This window comes from Apiospora marii (genome assembly GCF_038362585.1).
Source record: "Apiospora marii strain CBS 49790 chromosome Unknown utg000003l_segment0_segment0, whole genome shotgun sequence".
NCBI classification, from domain to species: Eukaryota; Fungi; Ascomycota; class Sordariomycetes; order Amphisphaeriales; family Apiosporaceae; genus Apiospora; species Apiospora marii.
Genome location: NW_027117374.1, coordinates 4769826 through 4791528, shown reverse-complemented (window position 1 = coordinate 4791528; position 21703 = coordinate 4769826). Strand labels below are relative to the sequence as shown.

Genomic DNA, 21703 nt, shown 5'->3' with positions numbered 1-21703 from the left:
GCGTCCTAGCAACCTGAGCCATATGTGTTTGCCTTTTTTATGCCTCCATTTTCGTATTTGTCGGGAAATCAAAGCATCGTTCCTGATATGCTGTCCTCGTTTCTCCACCAAAATGCCAGACCCACGATGGCATTGTTAAGATGTAGGGCTATACGCCCGCAAAGTGGGATTTGTCGAGGAGTACACCTCTCACCGCGAATAAGGGATAAGTGCAATTGGGAGTGGACATGTTAAGTCGAAAGAAGTCGGTGGAGGCCGATTGTCTTGAGGGCAGGTTTAAGCCGCGACGGGGGCCGGGGCGGGGGCGGGGGCCGCCTCCTGGGCGCCGTTAGCCTCGGACTCGGCAGGGATGTTAGCCTCCTCGTCAGTCTTGTCGGGGCTGTCGATGGCGACCTTGACGGCGATCTCGCGTCCCTCAATCTCCTTGGCGTTCATCTCGCTGACGGCCTTCTGCTGCAACTCCTCAGAGGCCAGGGTAACGAAACCGAAGCCACGTCCCTTGCGGGCCTCGCCACGAGCCTGAAGCTTCTTGATCATGAAGCGGGGGATAGGTCGCAGGGCGATCTTGGCGGAAGAAGGCTCGTAAGCAGCAAAGAGCTCCTTAAGCTATGGCGGATCATTCACATTAGCGCTGAACAAAATCAAACCAGGCAGAACCTCTTACCTTCTCCTCGGTCAGGTCGTAAGGCAGGTTGGCAACCATGACCTTGGTCTTGGATGGGATGCCATCAGCGGGAGGACCACGCTCCTTCTTCTCGCGGGCGGGGCGGGACTTGTCCTTGGACTTGGAGTTGTCAGCTGTGTTCTTATTTGTGATGTCCGTCAATGGTAGAACCTCGTCGTTGGCTGCAGCGGGAGCTGCAGCCTCCTCAGTGCCCTCGGCATCATCCTTTCCGCCATCCTGTACACGGGTTAGTGATATGCGCCACAATTTTGCTGAAGAGTTGAACATACAGATCGGCCGCCTCGGCCAGCGCGGCCAGCGCGACCACGACCGCGGCCGCGGCCACGGCCAGAGGCCCGTCGACGGGAGCCTTCGGCACCGGCCTCGCCCTCGGTGGCGCCCTCAGTCTTCTCGCCAGCAGCGGTGGGAGTGCGGGCAAGCTGAACGGAGACCTTACGCTCCAGAATTTCCTTGCCGGAGAGCTCGCCGATGGCACGCTCAGCCTCACTGGGTGTGGAGAGGTCGACGAAAGCGTATCCGACAGGGCGGTCGGTACGAGGGTTCTTGGGGATTGAGACGGACTCGCTGCATCAAGAATGGGAGGTCAGTAAGTGTCACATACAAACCAGGTTGCGACGAAACATAAATAGACGGTCCACATATGATCCAGATCGTAGCCAGGTATCATACACAGGATTGCGAAAATCCCAGTAGGCCCAAAACTTACACAAGGTAGCCCTTGAAGAACTCCTTCAGCTCCCCCTCGGTTGTCGCATAGGCAAGGTTGCCGATGTAGAGACGGCGACCTTCAGCGGCACTGGCATGGACGGCATCCTTGGACTCGTCCTTGTTGCCGGTGAGGGATGTATTGCTCAGAGTGTTGGCAACATCGTTGACGGCGTTGGTAGCTGCGTCAGACACTTTCTCCACGGTGCTGGCCATTTTATTGTCGGGAAATGGGATGGTTATGGATTGATGCTTTCGTGTGGGAGATTAAGTTAGAGGATGTTGTTGGTTTATGAGAAGTTCGGACGTGCAGTAGACACAAAAAAATCGAACTCTGAAACAATTCCGGGGGAGTGAAAAAAAGGGTAGCTAGGTGCCCTAGAGACAAGGTAGAGGAAGACTTGGGAGGTGGTGTTCGTGACACAAGATCTTGAGATTGAATGTGGTTGAGAGGTGTGAGGAGAGAAGAAGGGAGAGAGGAGCCGGAGGTCGTTCGAGAGGTCCAGCGACGTTGACAAAATAATTATTTTCTGCCCCCTGCAATGGACAGATTAGTGTGACTTTTGTGTGACCACGGCTGGGGGGTGGCAATAGGCCTTTGCTGGGAAGGAGCGGCTCTTAGCTGGTGGGCCCACTTTGTGTGGATGGCAAATGGGGATCGGGTAAGAGGTCAAAGAGGAAAGAGATGGTGATGATGGCAGGTATGTACGTCAACTTCAGTCAAGGAAGAACAAGCAACAAAGAAAGCCACATCGGAAGCAGCCAGACATTGAATGCAAGCAAGCCCAGCCAGTTAGTGTCGTCGGAGTGAAGTGAAGGTGAAAGAACCACTACCTACGTATAGGTATGACTTGGAGGGCATTCCAGACAGCAGCACTACGTTTAATAACCATGCAGTTCTTCAACTTTGAGCCACACCAATATATTATGAGAGATGCAACAAGGGGATCGTCTGTTGAACTTGATACAATTGTTGCGCATAGATACCAGGTTCGAAGCACTGGTTGAGTTCAATATGCAGATACTACAGCGAACCATTGCGGTCCGACTTGCATCGGTAACGAACTGACTGAGCTGAATGAAGTACGCGATCAAGTCCACCCGGTATCAATCAGTATGACTGGCAGTAGCTCTACAGATTTGTACTAAGGTAAGCATTGGCGAGCTCGGGGGGTAGGTGCAACATGTGTGGCTTACAAAACGCATCTGATTTTGTACATGATGTTTGCTCAATAAGGTGATGACATGGTGAGATACCTGTGTGTTGACATGCGCGCATTCCTGCCATGGTGACTTGAGTGCATACCTAGCCAATGGGATTGATGGTCTGCCCGTCATTTCATTTCAAGTATCTACCTGTGCCTTACGTAGAGTAGACCTCAGATGGCGATTCGCCATGTTTCCTTCGGTCGCTGAAGAGAAGCAGTCCATGTCAATGGCGCTCCGAGGGTGTGGTCTGTGTAGGTATCAGATATTTCTTTCGACATTGTTAGGTGACAATACCGAATGGGGATCAAACCCACCTAACGGCTGCAGGTAGTAGCTGGCAGTATACCCAGGGGGGCACCCCAATAGGGGGGTTCTGCATACCGAGGCTGCTTATATAAGAGCCTTGAGAAACTCCGCTTGCATGAATGATATGTGATTGCATAGACTGCTGCAGCGCCCGAGCACAGATCGCATCGCATGCAAAATGACATTTCACTTGAAGGGCAAGTGTGATCTTCTTTGGAAAGAAGCCATGCCATTGATGTCAGCTCTGACTTCTGTCGCTTGGACCCTGATGAGTTCCAAAAAGAGACACACCGTCTCCGTATGTATGGTAGCTCCTGTCGTCTTGCTTGTATTCTAGAAGACAGCAAAGGAACAATGAACCGACGTGGGGTGGCTCTAGATCGACACCCTCCAGCCCTGTCGGTCTGGCCATCTACCCCCCCCCCCCCTGCTAGATCGAATTTCGCACCCGGGGGGAAGTTGGAACGTAACACCCCTTTTGACCCCCTGATGGTCGGCATAAGGAAGAAATTTCCGTATAGTCGAGTACAGGAGACAATCACGGCCTATGAGTAGTATCAGCTGCATCGCCGCAGCGAGAGCGCAAGTATTTCTACCCATTTGCACATGTTTCGGTGTGTTGTTTCAATTATTCGGTGAGCAGATAAACAACGAACAGCAGGCTCAAATCGCTCTAGGCTGTGACGTGTGGGCTCCGTCAAGTTTCGCCTCGTAAGTTAAAAAAGTAGCTTCTTGTTCGCCCACAGCTCCATTCGTGCTTTCCATTATTAGTCATGGCAAAGCCCGGGTACTGTGGTCTGGCAGATCCAACCCACTTGCCCTCCCGCAACGGGCGATTGTCGTTCTTTCCCATCCTGACCGAACCCATCAATCTGTTTTAGTGTCGCGTGCAAGGTTGGCGGTGCTGGCCAGATCTGAGATGTACTAGATAAGAGAAAGCAGTGGCAGTTCCTTCAGATGACAAACCATCTGGACAAACCGAGGAAGCCAGCCAGCCCAGTTATGTCAATTGCGTCAAATCAGGCAGGAGCAGAAGCAACTTGGGTTCCGCAGTATGTGCAGCTGGTGCACAGCATTGGGTCTCTGGCATTCCCACTTGCGACTTGCTACAACTCATGGCACCCCCGCATTGGGCAACGAGACCAGACGAATGGCTGGGTTGACAGGTGCGATGGCGGCTTCCATTCTTTAAGACTTTAGTGGGCCTCGCCGAACCGGAGCCTCGGGGCTCGGAGCTGCTAGCTGGTGCTGAGTATGTACATACGTGCTGGGACCCTCAATGTTCAGGATCCATGTACACATACAACTACATGCACATTGTCTGTGCAGTTGGTATTGTGTAACACAGTATAACACCAAGTCTCCAGGTGTTTTTCTCTATCATTAAGCATTTTCGTTGGTTTCTTCTTTCGCTGAATGTCATTATGGCTGCTTCGCAGCTCCAGAGCGATGGAGGTGGTTCTCTGTTGCCAGAGAGGAAAATTTTGATTCTCTATGGTTCCGAGACGGGCAACAGCCAAGACTTGGCCGAAGATATTGAGCGACTCGCCCGGCGCCTTCACTTCGAAACCGAAATTGAGGAGATGAACAATGTCGTACCTGTGAGTGCCATTCGCTCTTCTTTGTTGCCTTGCTTTTAGTTTGGAAAAATGAACATGCTCCTTCCTGCACTGGTTATGCAAGTAACATTGAATGGTATTGGTGATTACCTAGCAGCTGTCCCACTGCCACTTATCTCACTGCCATTATCCCACTACCAGCTATTCCATAGCCAACAGTTTATCACACTGCCATACATGCCCGTGCCAAACATCCCATTGTCAGCGATTCCGTTGCCAGCCAACTACGCCAGGCCCCCCAAGTTTATTCCAGTGCCATAGATTGCACTTTCATTCTTTGTGCCTCCCCGTGTTAGTGTATTGGTGGGGCACTGCTTCCAATGGGAGACTGCTGTTTACAACCACCACCACCACCACCACCTAGCTTCTCAAAGAGCCTCCAGCTGATTGTGCATTTCACAGAAAACATTGACACAATATCCTTTGGTCATAATCGTCATCTCAACCACCGGCCAAGGTGAACTTCCGAAAAACGCACAACAGCTCTGGAAGCGCCTGCGCAATAAGAACTTACCTCCCACGTGCCTAAACCGTGTCAACTTCACCACCTTTGGTCTCGGCGACAGTTCATACACCGAGTAAGTCCTCTTTTATTTCCTTTTGGCCGAGGCATACGCATTCTGGCATCTAGCCACTGACCAGGCGTGCCTAGGTACAACTGGGCTGCCAAAAAACTCTACGTACGCCTCAAGCAACTTGGAGCAAACGAGTTTTATCCGCGTGGAGAGGCGGATGAACGTCACGACGAAGGCATCGATGGTACCTACCTTCCATGGTCACTGAGCCTACGAAAACATCTTCTTTCCCAGTACCCGCTACCTGAGGGCCTTGAACCGATCTCTGCCGACGTCCATTTGTCTCCTAAGATCACCCTGGAACTAACAGCGGAGATGGAGGAGAGTCTGGAGCTGGACAGCAAGGCTGCTCAGTTCAGCCACGTCGACCAGCCTGGAGACGAATACGAGCACGCGGTGCAAAGAGCTCACCCTGATTGGCAAGGTTACCACGTTCGTCTTTCTGAGAATACAGATGTTGGAGACACTGAGATCCTGGACCGACCCAACGTCTTGAAGGACCAACCTTCCAAGTACTCTCTGGAAGATGAGGTCCAACTGTCAAAGGCCCCTCCGGCGGATCTCTTGCCTATTCCAGAGTCATGGGTAGCCACGGTCACGGGTAATCAACGAGTTACCCCTCAAGAGCACTGGCAGGACGTACGAGCCCTCACCCTAGTTGTTCATCCCAGAAAGCTGAAGGATGGACTTCCTGATGTGCTCCTCTACAACCCAGGCGACACCCTTGTCCTCTACCCAAAGAACTTTCCGGCAGATGTTCAGGCTTTGATTGATCTGATGGATTGGAATGACGTGGCTGACAAGCCTTTCGTCCATTATTCGATCCGGAAAGACGGCATTCCCATCGAGCATGCACCGAGGAATTGTTATCCGGTACGGAATACCACGTTACGCCAGTTGTTACTCCATAATTACGACATTACAGCCATCCCTAAGCGCATATTCTTCGATCATATCAAGTTCTTTGCCACAGAGGAGATGCAGATCCAACGGATCACGGAATTCGCGGACCCTACATACTCGGATGAGTTCTACGACTATACCTCGAGGCCACGGCGTTCGATATTGGAGGTTCTGCAGGAGTTTTCATCAGTCAAGATTCCCTATCAGTGGGTTCCTTCGATATTTCCTCTGATTCGGGGTCGTGAGTACAGTATTGCAAGTGGAGGTTCGCTCCTTGGGGTGGAAGGAACGAACTGCATACGCGTCGAGCTCCTGATCGCGCTGGTCAAGTATAAAACAGTACTACGAAAGACGCGTCAGGTACGGTGGACCCCATCCTCTCCTTCCTCTCCTTCCTCTCCTTCCTCTCCTTCCTCTCCTTCCCCCCTCCTTCCCCCCTCTCCTTCCTCCCTCCTACTTATTTTACCTAAAAAGCATCGTACTAATGCCGGGATCAGGGCCTTGCATCACGATACGTCGATTCGTTGTCAGCGGGAACTGTCATGCAAGTCTCCATCGGAGAACACCATGGGCCCCCGACGGAACCTGAAGATGATTTGTTGCGACGACCGTCCTATCACCCTAGAACTGATCCCCTTGACCTCCCAGTTCTCGCCATAGCACCAGGTACAGGTGTTGCGCCGATTCGAGGCTACTTTTACGACCGGGCTTCACACCATAGGCGAGGAGAGGACGTCTTGTTCTTCGGTGGGCGCAATCAATCGGCCGATTTCTTCTTTAAAGAGGATTGGAAGACGCTGAAGGTCCGAGTCTATACGGCTTTCTCTCGTGACCAAAAGGAAAAGATCTACGTTCAAGACGTGATTCGCCGCGAGGCCGCCAAAGTCTGCGAGCTCGTCTCTAGCGGTGCTATCATCTGCCTATGTGGCAGCGCTGGAAAGATGCCAGAAGCGGTTCGACTTGCTCTGAAGGATGCCCTGGTAATCGGCGGTATGGTTCGAACCAGGGAGGATGCTAGTGCCGTTTTAAGTCGCAATGCCATGTGGGAGGAGGTTTGGTAGGTAGGTAGGTAGACTTCACCAGATTATACGAAAGAGCCCCAAGGGCAGCCACCTCATGGTGACATAGCATTGAATATAAATTATCTCATCAGGCAGTCCACTCATTACCAGTCTTCATGTTACAATCCAGATGCCTAGTTGCTATCTACATTATTCTACGAGGTAATTTTAGCAGCTATCCTACTATGTGCCAGTTATCTTGTTCCTAGCTACAGCATGAATTGTTTATTCGGTGGAATAATACGTACTAACACCTATTCTGGTATAAACTAGTTATTCCATTATCCGAGCTATAATTATCACAGTAGTATCAAATAACCTCCATAATAGGGAGTGTGTCCTTTCGTTGCCTAGCTGAGGCTCCACGGCATATTGGTATACAAGCCAGAAGCTTCGGCAACGCGTTTACCAAATTTTACGAGCTGATTTGACGAGCTGCCGGCTATATATGTACTTTCAATACTTTCGCGACTAATGAATCGAACCACCGGATTCTAGGTAAATCGAATAGTGGCTCTCCCCCATAAGCTGCTGAGCTGGTCGACGGAGGCTCGTGTGAATTTGAATTATATAGGTGGTATTGGTCGCCCCCGGTCCTTTGAAGTGTACTTGATCGTTCGTCCTTCAAGCCGGCGTGCGTCGAACCCGGTAAATGTGGCATTGTTCGCGCTCGACTCTCGACGTTCCGTATGAACGCTGTCTCTATTTCCATGTCTGGACGGAGCGTGCCGTGGCCACGTCGACGAGGTTCGCAAGTGCCGGAAAGCCAGCTGGCGGAGGAGGCAAAGGCGACCGCAGCTGTGAGATGGAGGGCTTGTCGGTATCTCACTACGTAAATAGCGTTGCAACTGTCGTCTGTTTCCACACAGGATAGGCCCTCATGCGGGATATGAATCCATTCCTCGCGTGCGTCTGTTTTCCCGAGCCAGAGGTTGCTGGACTGCGGATATGCGATTGGCTCCCATCTGTAGCTTGTCTGCCTCTGGTTCATACCCAATGGCGAGGACGTGTGGATAGGAGCGTCTGCCACTGGTATTTGTCGTGATGTTGAGACAGCAAGATACGTACTGTTCTACAGATCAGGTTCCATGCACCGCATTAATCGATCAGAAAGTATATGTTTACTATTACGAAGAAAAGGGGATTGGACATCTTCAGGGTCAAAGCAGAAAAGGGGGGTGAAAGGAGACGTTGCCCATTCTAGATTCATGGTGGAACAGAGCCGCCGGGCACGCTCAGGCAGCTATCCGGCATTCATCGCAGGCTTGCGTAAGCAGTCTAGATGCATCATAACTGATTCTCAGAATATGTACAACCGATCTTGGAGGAAGGGGAGTGCTGGGCTCAGCTGTTCGTTTCCTTAAGGCAACCAGCTAACTCCTTTCGACAGATTCTCGTTCAAAGAGTACCACCCATGGTATACCGCCACACTCGTTCCTCACCACGCTTGTTGCCACTGTAGCCGCCCTTGTTTGGGGGTGCTGCCACAGTCATCCCTGTGGCCGTGAACAAGCATTGAGGTCGCCGCACTACCATCGCCCTCCTTCCTCTTCCTTCGCCGTCGACGTATGCAAGTTACACTACAGTGACTGGGACCTCGCCGCTGTTGATGGTGACGGTCAAGGTATGTGGTACCGTCTCCACCGGGCCCATCACTTCCGCCGAGGTCACGAGCGCAGAGCCGACACAGTAGTCCACCATCACCATTCCAGAAATGGTATGAAAGACATCCAATGGTTACTTATTCAGATACCGGAATCCCCAATCACATATCCAATGGTGTACTTGACAAATTGTTTCTTTCGTCGTGGGCATCTCTGAGGTATGCATGGCCTACCAAGGTTCTTGGGCAGTCATTGAGTCTGGCTGTTGTATCAAGTAAGTGAACGAAGACGCTAAAAGAGAGGGAGGGAATGTGTGAGAACGTAAGCGTACTTCGTCTCTGAGCGGTACATTAGTAGTGGTGGCACCTTCTGCTGGTTCCGTACCACGAACATGACAAGAACCCGATCATACGACGTTCAATCTGTGCTTCGAAACAATGCGAAAAGTCCCTATGGGGTACTGTGTCCTTCGTTGCGTAGCTACCAGTTTACGACCCCAAAATCCTTGTATATCGAGGGATGAAGTTATCCCCTGTGTCCGCCCACAGAGACCCCTTTCTCTCCCCAACCAGGCTGCCAGGAGACAGCATAGACATACACGCGGAAGAGCTAAGATCCATTGGCTCAGCAGTGATCTATTGATATCATACAGTGGTATAATGAGCTACAGGGTATTCGGCAACCATTCAGAAGTATCGGTGGGCGAAGACAGGCAAATTGGTTTATTTACCTTACCCAGGGGCAACTGTCGAAACCGAGGCTTTAGCCCCCATTGAATCCCTTCACCAGGAGACCAGCCTTGCATCACGAGCCTGTCCCCTGATCCAAATACAAAACCATACGTACACCAGAATCCGACCTGTACATTGAACACGCAGAAAGGGGCCACATGCTTTCGACGGGCATCAACAGCAGCAGGAGCAGGATAAATGCGTCGGATATATGGTGCCCTTGCATCACACCTAACCTACCACGTGGGTAGCAACGATAGAATCCTTCTGCTCATGTATGTATGGGCTTATACAACAGAACATGCCTCCAACAGTTGCGCCGCGTGTCTGCAGAGGGCAGTGATGAAGCATCGATTGCACCCCTATTCCTGCTGAGCGGTTACATCTCCACGTGGAAGAGGAGCGGGAAATGGAACGGGACGCACTGGAGGTAGGAACAGGAAAGATCAACGTACTCCGTGGGAGAGAGCGTTGCGTGTGGTCAGCGCGGCAAGCGCTCATTGGGTCGCCGATATCCTTTGCATGTTGGAGGATCCAGATGCTGGTGTTAAGTCGAGGGCAACAGATCCTACCCAGAACCACGCAGCCATGGGCAAGCCTTGGAAGACAGAGTTTCTTTGCATGTCCTCGAAAACGCCTAAAGCTCGTTCCCGGGGTTAATGGCCGATGGCCGCATACAGGAACTGTAAACTGGATGGAGATGAGTGCAGGCAGGGGCTGTAGAGTCACTACACTACGGCGACCTCCGTCCTCGCATATATCCTTCGAAACGCTGAGGACAAAGGGCGTATGGGAGAACCTTCCGTGATATTCATGTATACCCTTCTTTCCTGCCTGGCTGCGGGTTTCATTCCCACTAGCCAGAGGGAGAGGGGCGGGGATTCGCTCAGTCCAGACTCTCTTTCCTCTCGGGGCCGAGGAGTGCTATAATGTCTTCGGAGAAGAGGATAGGTCACCGATCGGGCTGGGGCTGAGGTCTTGTGACCCAGCAGAGAGAGCCATCCCATTTATTGATGCAAGCGAGCACAAGCGAGCCCGCGCAGGCCCCTAGGAGTTGAAAATGATTGAATAGTAGCAACACACGAGCTGACCGGGGGTCGATGGTTGGCTGGTCATCCATGATTTACAAACTTGTACATATCTGCATGCACGTCTTCAGCCGCAGCAATCAACGATTGACAGCCACGCCACCGGCCTCCGTAGTGGATTCATCAGAGGAGAAGCCCGGCTAATTATCCATCGGAATCAAGGCCATCCAAGCTCCATTTCTCTGCCTACCTACTTTTCGCACGTTCCCTGCATACCGCGGGAAGCTCGATCCCTGCCTGCCATTGCCCTGCTTCGTACGTACATATGCCTTGTAGACAAGATTCCGGCACCCAAGTACCTAAGAGAAGACGGTGCTTTGCTGCCGCGGGTGCGTTGATCCCCCTCCCCCTCTCTCTACCACCCCCCGAGGCGCAAGGTGGCGTCTTAGTTGCAACCTGTCTTACACAAACAGCCCGCTAGTTCCAGTCCACCATCAGGTTTGTGGTTGCGGTTAAGGTGGCGGGCGGGTGGCTTTTTCCCTTGCATGATTTGGGCGCGTCTAGCCCGGACCCTTCTTTTGGCTCGTGAGCGTTTGTTGCCATGGCGCAAGAATGCGAACACGACCCCTAAAAGATACACAAGTACTACTACGTAAGTAGTATATGTTGACTTGGTATCATCGATATAGGCACATAAACAAGTTATACGAATTGCTGACACGAACAGAACACGGGATGAGCAGCTACTAGAAAACTTGTTTATGTGTCGTTCTCTCGTATAGTCTTCGACAAGATGTGCTACTACTGTTATTACATATACGAGCCAACCCACGCTTGCCCAGGTATCCAAAACCTTGGCCGGCGTCTCGTGTGCGAAAAGAAAGGAAAAAGCCAGGCAGTTTTAGGGGTATCGTTGCTTCGTAAAATATCTCCTTGTCCCATTTTCTTTTGAAACCCGCCCGTAGTTCGCCAGTGCGCCTGTTCCCCATCATGAAATCACCCCAGATCTGGCGTCATATATCATGTAAACACGCTCAAATCCATGCGCCAATCGTTATGCATATCGTCAAGATCCAATGTCCCCAAGATAACTGAAGGATAGCTCCTGCATTCTTGGGTTTAGGCTCGGGCCCAGACGGGTCAGATGAAGTTGAAGTCGAGTCTGAAGACGGAGACGAGCCTGAATCTGTGCCGGTTGGCGAGCTCAGGCCCGCAGACGGCACACTCCCGGGACTGAGTACTGTGGTAGTCGCATACGGCTGGGCGTAGGTGTTGGTAGACACGGCCACGCCATCGGGCGAGATCGTCAATGTCTGTCCTGCCACCACCGTAGTTGTGGTCAAGGTCGCCCCTGGACCCACGTTATACGTGACACCGTCGATGACTACTGCGGTTGACCCTATTTCCGTCACAGTGGCACCGGCCAGAATCTTGTATGTTGTTGCCGTAGGGTTGGCCGCAACCCCTCCAAGGGTCGAGCCATCCACAACCACGCCCGACGGGCCGATAGTAACCTTGTCCCTGCCAATGGATGTAGTAATGGGGCTCATATTGGGGCCATACGTGATCGAAGTGCCGCTCACGACAAACACCGACTGGCCAACCGCTGTGATCAACGCGCCGCCTATAACTTGTAAGTGCGGTGGGACGGCTTCTGCTGCCACGGGTAGGACCTGACTTGGAAAGAAGATGCCGCCGGGTCCGATGGTGATTGCTTTCCCACCGACCGTCGCCCTTGTTGGACTTGCACCGACTGCGAACGAAGTGCCATCAATCGTCGCGGCTGACGGTCCATACACAACCGTGAGCCCGTCGACAACGGTGGTGGAGGCTGCGGGCACGAAGACGCCATTTACGAAAGGACGCGTGACGGTAGATCCATGGCCGACCACTCTGGTCGGGTCAATGGTGAACGTGTCGGTTCCAACCACTGCCGTAGTCAACTTGCTTTTAGGATTGTCGGCAAAGGTCTGCCCGTTGATGACCACCTGCGTTGTCTGTATCACTACAGTGACCTCGGAAGGTTTTGGTGGGGCGTTGGCTTGTGGCGTCACAACAGGTTGGGCCGGCCGGGGTGTAGACGTCGTCACTTTCCCATACACGGGTGTGATGAAGCCGCCTGTGGCGCCCGGCCCGACCGTTTCATGGTCATTTTGTTGCGTTGGCTTGTCACCCCCTAGAAAATCCGGCGGAGGTGAGGAAGAGAACACGACGACCGGGTTCTTGTCCGTCGTCCAGAAGATCACCGTGGGTCTGGCTTTCTGCTTGGTGGTGGTCACCGAGCCCCATACCTGAGTTGTGCCACCCGAGGTCGGCTGTGGCAACCACAGCAGGCAGGTCGTTTGCCCATCCGGACAGACTGACGCGGAGAAGCGACCAGTGGGCGGTTGTGTGCAAGGTAAAGTCTCCTCCGGGAATGGCGGGGTGTACTTCGCGGGATCATCAGTCCACGTAATAGTGGAAGTATGTATCACCGATATCTCGGTAACAGTTCCTTCATCGGTGGATGCACTGCAACCATCTGCAGTAAGAGCAGGGGTCGAGGTCGGCTCCGTAGTCGGGAACATGGTGGTGATCACGCCTGCCGTAGGATTGAAATAGAAGTTCTTAGTTTGCGTCGGGTGTATCACCAGCGGGGGTGATAATCTGGCAACCCCGGAAGCCCCGGAAGCCCCGGAAGATAAAATGGGGGCCGCAGTGGCATTCTGAGTAGATGCCGGGCCAGGCTTGAAGGTAATAATAGAAAACCTCGGCGGTGGTGGCGGTGGCCTGCGGCCACTAGTCAGGACATCCAAATTGCCATGTGCCCCTGATGTCGTGACGATAGCAGACTGCGCTTCAGATATAGCGGATGTTGATAGGGATGATACTGGCGTGGGCCGAGACGACGCCTGCTCAACCGCGACGGTATACCCGGAAACACCAGTTGACGACGTCGGTACAGCGAAGGCCGGGGAGCCCAGCAAAGAAGTCAAAGCTTGTGTGGATGGCTCCGCTATCGTCCCAGCTGCCGCCTCTTTGGGTATTGTTGAACTGTTGAAGAAAGACCTGCGGTCGAAGCGGCCGCCAACGCGTGGACCTGAGCAGCGGCTTGAGCATTTTGCTTTATGGATATCAGGGGTCTTCCTTGTGGGATGGACTAACCTTCGGCTGAGTAAACCCCATGGGCACAGAAAGCTGCAATGCAGAGCAGCGTTTGGCGGACAATTAACATGGTTTCCAGTCAATTGGCAGGATCTCCGGCCGTCTTCTTTTTCTCACCCTGCGCTGCGCCGTCGGGTCGGTTGTGAGGCAGAACGAGAACCTTGAACGCACATCTGGGTTTTCTCTATGTTGGGGAAAAAAAAGAAGATAGTAGGATTACTGGTCAACCCAAGAACATCTCCCTCCCTTACCTTAACTTCTGGCTACTAATAAGAAGTCGCGAAACACAACCCGGCGAGGCGGAAAAAATGCAATGCGACCTCCCGTCAATGTAAGTATGTATGTAAAAGAGACCGGTAGTTGTGTTGTTTGGGGACGGGGGAGGCGTGATTAGGACGCGGAGGGATCAATGCCTTTGCGTAAGGCAGGGGTGAGCGAGCATGGCCAGGTCGACGAGGTACCATCTAATAAAGCCGCTATCATCTTCCAGCGACCCTGTCTGCCTGCACTGTAGATTAAACAATGGCAATCTAGGTCTTAAGATGAGACCGGGGGGCTCCCTTAAGAGATTGCTGGTAGTGGGCCGGACTTCATTTACGTGCATGCTAAGTTTGCAGAGGTATTGGGTGCAATGCTGCCAGGCCCATCAAAAGGCCCGGAGAGAAACGGTCTCCCGCTAGGAGACCCCCCTCCACCGCTCGGATGGACCAGTCTAAGAACATAGCGCGCAGCCACCATCGCATCGGCAAGCCTTGATGGACGGATCGGGGGGGGGGGATAGTGGAGAGAAAGTCCCACATAATTCACGACCTAGCCAAAAGCACAGGGGAAAACAGGATCCCAAGAGTTGTCTTCGTTACCATTGCAGAGTAGTAGCAGCGGCAGCAACAACAACCAGTAATGACATGATTATCTAACGGTTTACTGGTTAGATCGCTTCGGCAACGGATAGAGAGATAGTTCTTGACATTGATGGAAGCTCGGCCACCAAGGATGAGTAAGTCGTGTGTACGAACAAGTACGTATGCAATTGCAACTCTCCAGTGCTGTAGCCTGTATGTATCGAGATGTCCTCATCCGCATCGACTACTATGCTTTGATTATTCATGAAAGGATGCGAGTCAGATGTCGTGCGTGCTTGGTGCCTGGACTGACTGTCCGGTTCACGCATAGCAGAACAGGCCAATTTCATATTATCACATCGAGTAAAGTTGCGTGTTCTGGTTCCTGGCGATGTTGATGAGCGGCGCAGAGGACAGCAAGCTTGTCCGGTTGGGGTAGGTGGTACTGGATCAACACCACCCAGCTGACCCGCACTCAGATGTTGTGCGCCGGCAAGTTGGCAACCTTGACCGAAATGACAGGTCTTGCCGCTTGAGCACGCGGCATATCGCCAATGATACATGTGTTCAATGGGATAGAACATACGTACCTGGCCTTCCATGCATCGGGCTGCTGCAGCCAGCCGCGTTTTGTGCTGGCAATGTCGTAACGGCTTATCTCTTCTACGCCGTTTATTACCATGGTAGTCCCCATGGCCCTTTCGATGCCGAGGCGTACTTCCATGCCCACCTACATACCTAGGTAAACTAAACCCCATATACTCGTGTGAACAAGACCGTCAACACAGATGTGCGAACAATGTTTCAAGCCGCGGGACGCGCCTCAGCTCCGAGGTCGGTTCGGGGTGGCACGGATGTTTGACTTCAGTTGCCACAGTTGCTCATTGATTGCAAGTAAAAGAATATTAGGGAGTTCATGAAAAGCAAGCAAAAGAACGAGCTAGGTGCCAGGCAGACAGCAGGCAGTGAGAAGGCTAAAATCCCACTTCCGTGTGTGCCGCGATTTCATCACCCTACAGCAACACCACACCCACAGCCCGGCGGCGGGACGGAGGGGGGGGGGGGGGGGGGGGGACCCTGATTTCGGCTGGTTTGAAAATCAGGATATCATGCTCGCAAGCTCGCATGATAATCCTGATGCGGCGCAGTGCGGTACGTACTCGATTAGCCACACTCGGCCGGGGTTTTACACGCTCGGCCTTCATCTACTCGAGCGTGTAGTAGTAGGTACAGCAAAGTCAGAAGTCTGTTGCGTGAGGAGAAACAGCAGGGCTTAGCTGGACCGCCAACCTTCTCCGGGCCCAAGGTTTGCTGCTGACAAGCAAAGCTACAATATGTCGCACCTAGATCAACAAAGGATGTCTTACCAAAAAGCACCGTCGGGGACTTCCAAGGATGCGTGAGCTACAGCATCTGGTGAACGTCCGTGATACAGCCAGAGGGATTCAGCATCTGTCAGATAAGGTGGCTGATGGCTCGCCGGTCCAAATTGCCAGGTTGATTGCCTTCTACCTTGTTACCCCCAGCGATGCGATTATTAGCCGTGTATCCGTACAGGGGGCCCGGTCTGGGCGTACTTTGCTGTATACTTGCGCCTGTCTGTAAACCTTATCATCTGCAGCGTATCCAACCTGACTGGTATAATCAAGATGAGGACGCCTTTATAATACTACCCGTATCTTGCTGTGGGCAGGACGACTTCTTTGATTCCTCCGTACCCATGTATGAAGAAGACCCGGAGACCCAGCCAGCCCACTACTCCGTTCCTAGTACCTTTATCCCCCCTGCCCTGTCAGTTGCCCAAAAAGGGAAGATATCGATCGGTTTATTGGATGGTATTGACCATATTTCGCTTCGTGGGTACGGCGGAAAGGTACTCCCGTCCTTTCCACCCGAATGCCAGAAGCCGCCCACCAGATGTTTACCAAGGTTAACCCTGCAGGCACCCTCCGGCATTTGCGAACTGTATGTTTGCTTCACACGTAGTCACGTCGGCATGGCGATCCAAGTGAGAAACCCAGTTGTCTTTGAAGTGACCCGGCAACTGTTTTGCAGATATAAGTCGCCGCAGAGGAAGAGACCAGCTCACGTCTGGCCCAGTCTACGTGTCCGTAGTCTCTCTCCCCACTGGAAGTATCATACTGTACAGCCTGCGGAGAAGGGGGCAAACGGGATGTGGCGGCAAAACACATGTCAGCATTTATCCAGACGTCGAAAAATTGCCGTGTAAATGAAAAGTGCCTGGGACGAGGCCTGCGCAGCAATGCTTTAATTGGTCTGAGATCGAGAAGATGACTCCGAACCCAGGAGTCTAGACAAGGTTGTGGAATAGGCAAGGCCTGTGCTGCGGGTTGCCAAGCGAAGAGATACATGGATACGGCTCAAATCTCCTGCTGTCTCTCCCTAGCTCCCTCTATCAAAGGAAGCCCGCCCGAAAAGCAATGCATGCTACAATAGCTTGTGTGATGATGTCTCGAAGCAGTATTGGGAGGATAAAGACGAGTGCTGCTCAGAGAGCTGGCATGGCAATGTCAAAAGGACAGTGCATCACATACAATCCAATCAAGCAATCGTACGTGAGCATCAGTTTGGCCAGTAGCATACCCGTCCGCCTACATTTCGCCATCTCAACGTGGTAATGCTCGCCAACCCCAGCCCACCTGACTGGCGAGGGTGGGATGAGCATCATGTGGCCCCCTGGCTGCTGGTCCTGGCTCCCTGGCCGACACTGGAGAAAGAAAAGGTGGAAAAAGAAAGTCGTGGCAGCATGTAGTATGTAGGCAAGCATATGCTCCGCCGGCCCTGCTAATCTCCCGCTGAAGGAGCCGAGTCCTTGACTCCTTAGACACAGGAAGGTTAAACTTTACAGTATTAGACTAATTGTACAAGGCCGTGTCTTGGTGTGGCAGCAAGCAGGAAAGCCCGTATCGACAGTGCAGTGGACAGTGGGCAGTGAAGAGTGTTGAAGCATTGGGCTGGGACAGGCACTGACTTGGGGGGCGGGGGGCAGTGACAACCTGGACGGCGAGAAACCCAGAAATCAAATAGCAGCCCCGGAACACCCCCACAATAGGAAACTAACCTATGCGCTAGGCACGTTTTTGTTGTCCGCCCGCTGAAGAGCCGGTAGCGCCAGACTTGGCACTGAGGAAGAGCGAGGGCGCGAGGACTTACCTATCTCTCCAGCTGTAAGTAATTGAGCTATTGCGCTCGATCGATTGTCTCCGTTGTTTTTCCCCCGGTACCAATCTCGCGGGATTTCTGTTGTCGCGCCCTCAATTGCGATTGGGACTGTACTGCCTCGCCTCGCCTCGAAGCAACACATCCAACCAGAGCTGCTATACTCGAGGAAGCCTCTGTCGCGGTCACGATATTCGATAACCCGATACTCATGGAGAGCCCCGTCTACTAAGCCGAACCCCCCTCGAACACCTGCTTGTGGCATCTAAGCTGCGAACACTAGCCTCCATGACGCAGTCGACGGCGCACTGGTAACCTCGCGCCTGCGTGTGCCGGCCAGAAATATCACTACGCCCTATCACCATGTGTTCGACACGATATGCGCCATCGCTTCTCGGAGCTTTATTTGTGTTCGCCACGAGTGCGCGGGTGGCCGCCGAACTTGAGGCTCTGTGGCTCGAGCCCTCCCAACAATGGCATGTGTGCAACGCTTTTTCCAACTACATACCTACAGATACGCAAGGGATGCACCAATACTAATGCCCAATTGCTCGTTATAGGTACGGCATTGACGGCAACTGGTCCACTATTGGGCTCTTTGTCGGAGAACCCGCCCAGCAAGTCGATGTCACTGTGAATACAGCCCTCTCGGAACTATGGGTTGTAGAAAGTAGCGGTTGCGATTCGAGTACGTCCAGACTTAACTGACTGCTGTGTAAGCTCCCCTTACTAATGACGTTGAAACAGCAAATGTTTGCAAAACGTCCCGGGGCAATGTTTTCGACGTTGGCGCATCCAAAAGCTGGGGACCGTTGGGTCAATTCAAACTGGGGTCGGACAATCTCGCAGGAAACGGCGATTATGCCATGGAAACGGTGGTCGTCTACGATAGCGCAAAACAGTGGCACACGCCCCTCCAAAAACAAATCGTCGCCGGGATCAACGATACACGATATTTCACCGGCTTCTTCGGTCTCGGGATCACGCCGGGGAACTTCCAGGATACGGTCGTGCTGAGCCCGCTGGCGAACTTGGTCGAACAGGTGGGCGTCGTTCCTAGCCATAGCTATGGCTACACTGCAGGGGCATATTATGGTGAGTTTGGCTGGTACGGTACGGTTGTTGTGGTAGGCCCCGTCACTAACCAAGTCGAACAGAAGGCGGATCGGGCACGCCCGTTTCCATCACGCTGGGAGGCTACGACAAGAATCGGTTCGTCCCGCACGCGACAAATTTCAATCTTAATATCGACCGTGAAGTCGAAGTTCTAGTTCGAGGGATCAGCGCCCAAGTTACCAATCCAGACAGGGCACCGACCAAGTGGAGTTCGAACTCGAGGACCCTCCTCTCGTTCAATGAGTCGGTCAAGGCTGTCATTGACACCACAACACCCTACCTGTGGCTCCCGACCCCTGTCTGCGAACATTTTGCGCAAGCACTTGGCCTGAAGTGGAACGAGACTTTCGGCTTGTATATGTACTCCGACGACGGCATCTTCGACAGCTTCCAACGCCCAGACCTTTCCTTCACTTTCACCCTGACCAGTTCAGACAACTTAGATAACTTTGGCCATCCGCTGGATGTTCCTGGCGCCGTCAATATCACGATATCGGCCAATGCGTTTGCCCAGACGCTTCGATTCCCGTTTCAGAACCTCTTTAGCTATGGCGATGCAGCTGTTCCCTACTTTCCTCTAAAGAGACATGACAACGCTAGCCAGGCCATTATCGGACGGGCTTTTATGCAAGAGGCGTACTTGATTACCAATTACGAATCGAGCACATTCTCTGTCCATCAGGCACTGTTCCCCAAGAACCCACGCCACAATACATCTATCGTGACGGTTAAGTCGGACAGCACTAGTCCTTACCCAGGTCCACCTTCACAGGCGGGGGATAAGCAGGAGGGATTGGGGACACCACAAATAATCGGCATCGCTGTCGGAGCTTTCTTTGTCGGGGCCGCCTCTTTAGTCACGTTACTCTGTCTCCATAGGAGGAGGAAGAAGCAAATGAGGAACCCCGTATCCGAGGTGGACGACTGGAAAGGTAGCGATACCGCGTCCGAACAAGAGACCGCCCAGACTCCCGTTGCTAGAATCTTCTCGAGGATTACCAAGAGGTTTTCGGGGAAAAAGACTAAGAGAAGTGACGTTCACGAGGTTGCTGCAAGTACGAGCCGAGCAGTCGAGGTGGGAGCTGACATGAATCACGAACGGTACGAGTTGGCCGTTCCTCCTGAACCCGCAGAGCTGGATGCGTCAGATGCCCATTCGCTCAATGGTACCTCCGATTTTGGCTCCGAGGGTACGCACAATCTTGCCGCCTATGAGATTGCGCGGAGGAAGATGCATCTGCAATTACAAGGGCCCGTCCCCGAGTATACACCACCAGCCAACGGATTTCCTATGGAAGAGGGCGGCAAAAGCTACCAAGACTTGAGTCACGTGGCCCACTACCGACCTTCGGACAACCACAGTACGGACCAAGCCCCATCTCCAACGTCCAGTAACAACTCGACGTATCCTCTGCCGTCTCCTATGACACCGCATGGAGGAGACTGGACGGTTCGTACGCCAGATCCTCCCTCGCCCATTGCGTTCACATCACAAAACACGTGGTCGCACTCTAATGCCAGCATACCGTATCCGCTGCCCTCGCCCAACACGGCCGATCGTAGGTCTTTGGGTCGATCTGACTCGTCCGGCGGTGCCTCAGCGACTTCACCCACGGGGTTGTTGTTACAGCCACCTCCGCCGGTAACCCAACGCGCTCCTATTGACACCACGAACATAGTCTGCCTCGGACCTCTGCCAAACAATGTGCGATTACCGCACCAACGTGCTCCACCTCCACCTCGGCTAGTCGGTCCCGACGGACACGCCTTTGCTATGCCAACTATACCGTCGGCAGCGGAGTCACGGAGAGGGTCGAACGCCGATACCCTGGGAAGCAACTTCACCGTAGAGGAGGACGAGCAAGGGGAGCTTCGCGTTATAGAGAACGGCATTGAGCGACGAGGTTCTGTTGGAGGGCTGACACCGCCTTCCGAGCCCGAAGAGGGGCACAGTCCAACCTACTCGAGCTGTCTCGACGGCCCGGACGAGTTCATCCACATACCGCAACCGCCTCCGCGGACGGAGGACCTCTCGAACCGCCTGGACCCGCGTGCCGATCTCGTCCACATACCGACCCCACCGGGGGCGCCGTCTCCAACCACCAGCTGTCTCGACGGCATTGACGCTGTACATATACCACAGCCAGCGTCGAGACGGTACAGCTGGGAGGAGCAGTGAGGCCAGCAGAGTCCATGATGACTTTATCAAGCATGCCCTTGCCTTCACGCGCTCCAAAAATGCGAGCCACTTGCTCGCGTTTCTCCGTGCATACATATCATTCATCTACTCGACTGCCGTCGTCGCTACTGGGCGCTTCTGTAGCCACTTTCACTTCTTTGCCCAGCGGATCCTGTATGCCCCTTGGGTATCGTTTATCTTTCTTTCTTGTTTTACTTTTTTTTATTGGCATATACACCTATACACCGGCGATCTAGGGAGTTTTGGTTTTGATACGGCTTTTGGCTTTCTTGTTTCTTTTTTGTCTGGGATATGATATCAAACGCTCTTTGGATGAGCTATCACTCGGTTTACTTCGTCTCCCACTATTTTGGGTCGAATGCAAGGAGGGGAGGGGGATTTCTCTTGCAAATATCCCCGTTCTCGGTTTACAAACCAAACAAGATTTATGCGGACCAAACAGACAGCGTTTGGTAAAACACGGCGTCGGGCTCGGAGGGGTATCGTGGAAGCAAGTGACCCTCACCATGACCATCATCATAATCGGCAAATTGGTACATATATACATGGATATTCGTGGTGGGCAACAGCAACCAGCAGCAAGCAGCCCCTACGAGGCCACCCCGAAAATGGCTGGAAGGCATGTGCCACTGCAACATATGTATATGGGCCAGAAGTTGACCCCCGATAAAAGAGGAGCCGTGGGAGATTGGGAAGAGCGCAGCTCACACAGGGGAGCGAGATCGGTACAATTTACTCTCACAATCATCATGTATACATACACATATAAATAAGCAAAACAAACAAATAAAACAA

At 52.8% G+C, this 21703-nt stretch overlaps 4 protein-coding genes across 4 annotated transcripts; 2 read left to right on the top strand and 2 right to left on the bottom strand.

Annotated features, from left to right (window-relative positions):
• Positions 1-276: 276 nt before the first annotated feature.
• Positions 277-1606, bottom strand: PG985_005028 (RNP domain-containingprotein; the record flags this gene model as incomplete). Its single annotated transcript, XM_066824797.1, has 4 exons — positions 277-606; positions 665-901; positions 955-1249; positions 1392-1606. 4 exons carry the CDS (start codon positions 1604-1606, stop codon positions 277-279), a joined length of 1077 nt encoding a protein of 358 aa, XP_066687957.1.
• A 2723-nt stretch (positions 1607-4329) lies between these two features.
• PG985_005027 (uncharacterized protein) lies at positions 4330-7063 on the top strand (the record flags this gene model as incomplete). The annotated part of the gene is made up of 4 exons (XM_066824796.1): positions 4330-4506; positions 4927-5102; positions 5177-6362; positions 6500-7063. The coding sequence occupies 4 exons, from the start codon at positions 4330-4332 to the stop codon at positions 7061-7063; spliced, it is 2103 nt and encodes a 700-aa protein (XP_066687956.1).
• A 4397-nt stretch (positions 7064-11460) lies between these two features.
• Positions 11461-13640, bottom strand: PG985_005026 (uncharacterized protein; the record flags this gene model as incomplete). Its single annotated transcript, XM_066824795.1, has 2 exons — positions 11461-13505; positions 13571-13640. 2 exons carry the CDS (start codon positions 13638-13640, stop codon positions 11461-11463), a joined length of 2115 nt encoding a protein of 704 aa, XP_066687955.1.
• A 4315-nt stretch (positions 13641-17955) lies between these two features.
• Positions 17956-20887, top strand: PG985_005025 (uncharacterized protein; the record flags this gene model as incomplete). Its single annotated transcript, XM_066824794.1, has 4 exons — positions 17956-18044; positions 18153-18280; positions 18340-18687; positions 18750-20887. 4 exons carry the CDS (start codon positions 17956-17958, stop codon positions 20885-20887), a joined length of 2703 nt encoding a protein of 900 aa, XP_066687954.1.
• Between the last annotated feature and the right edge of the window lie 816 nt (positions 20888-21703).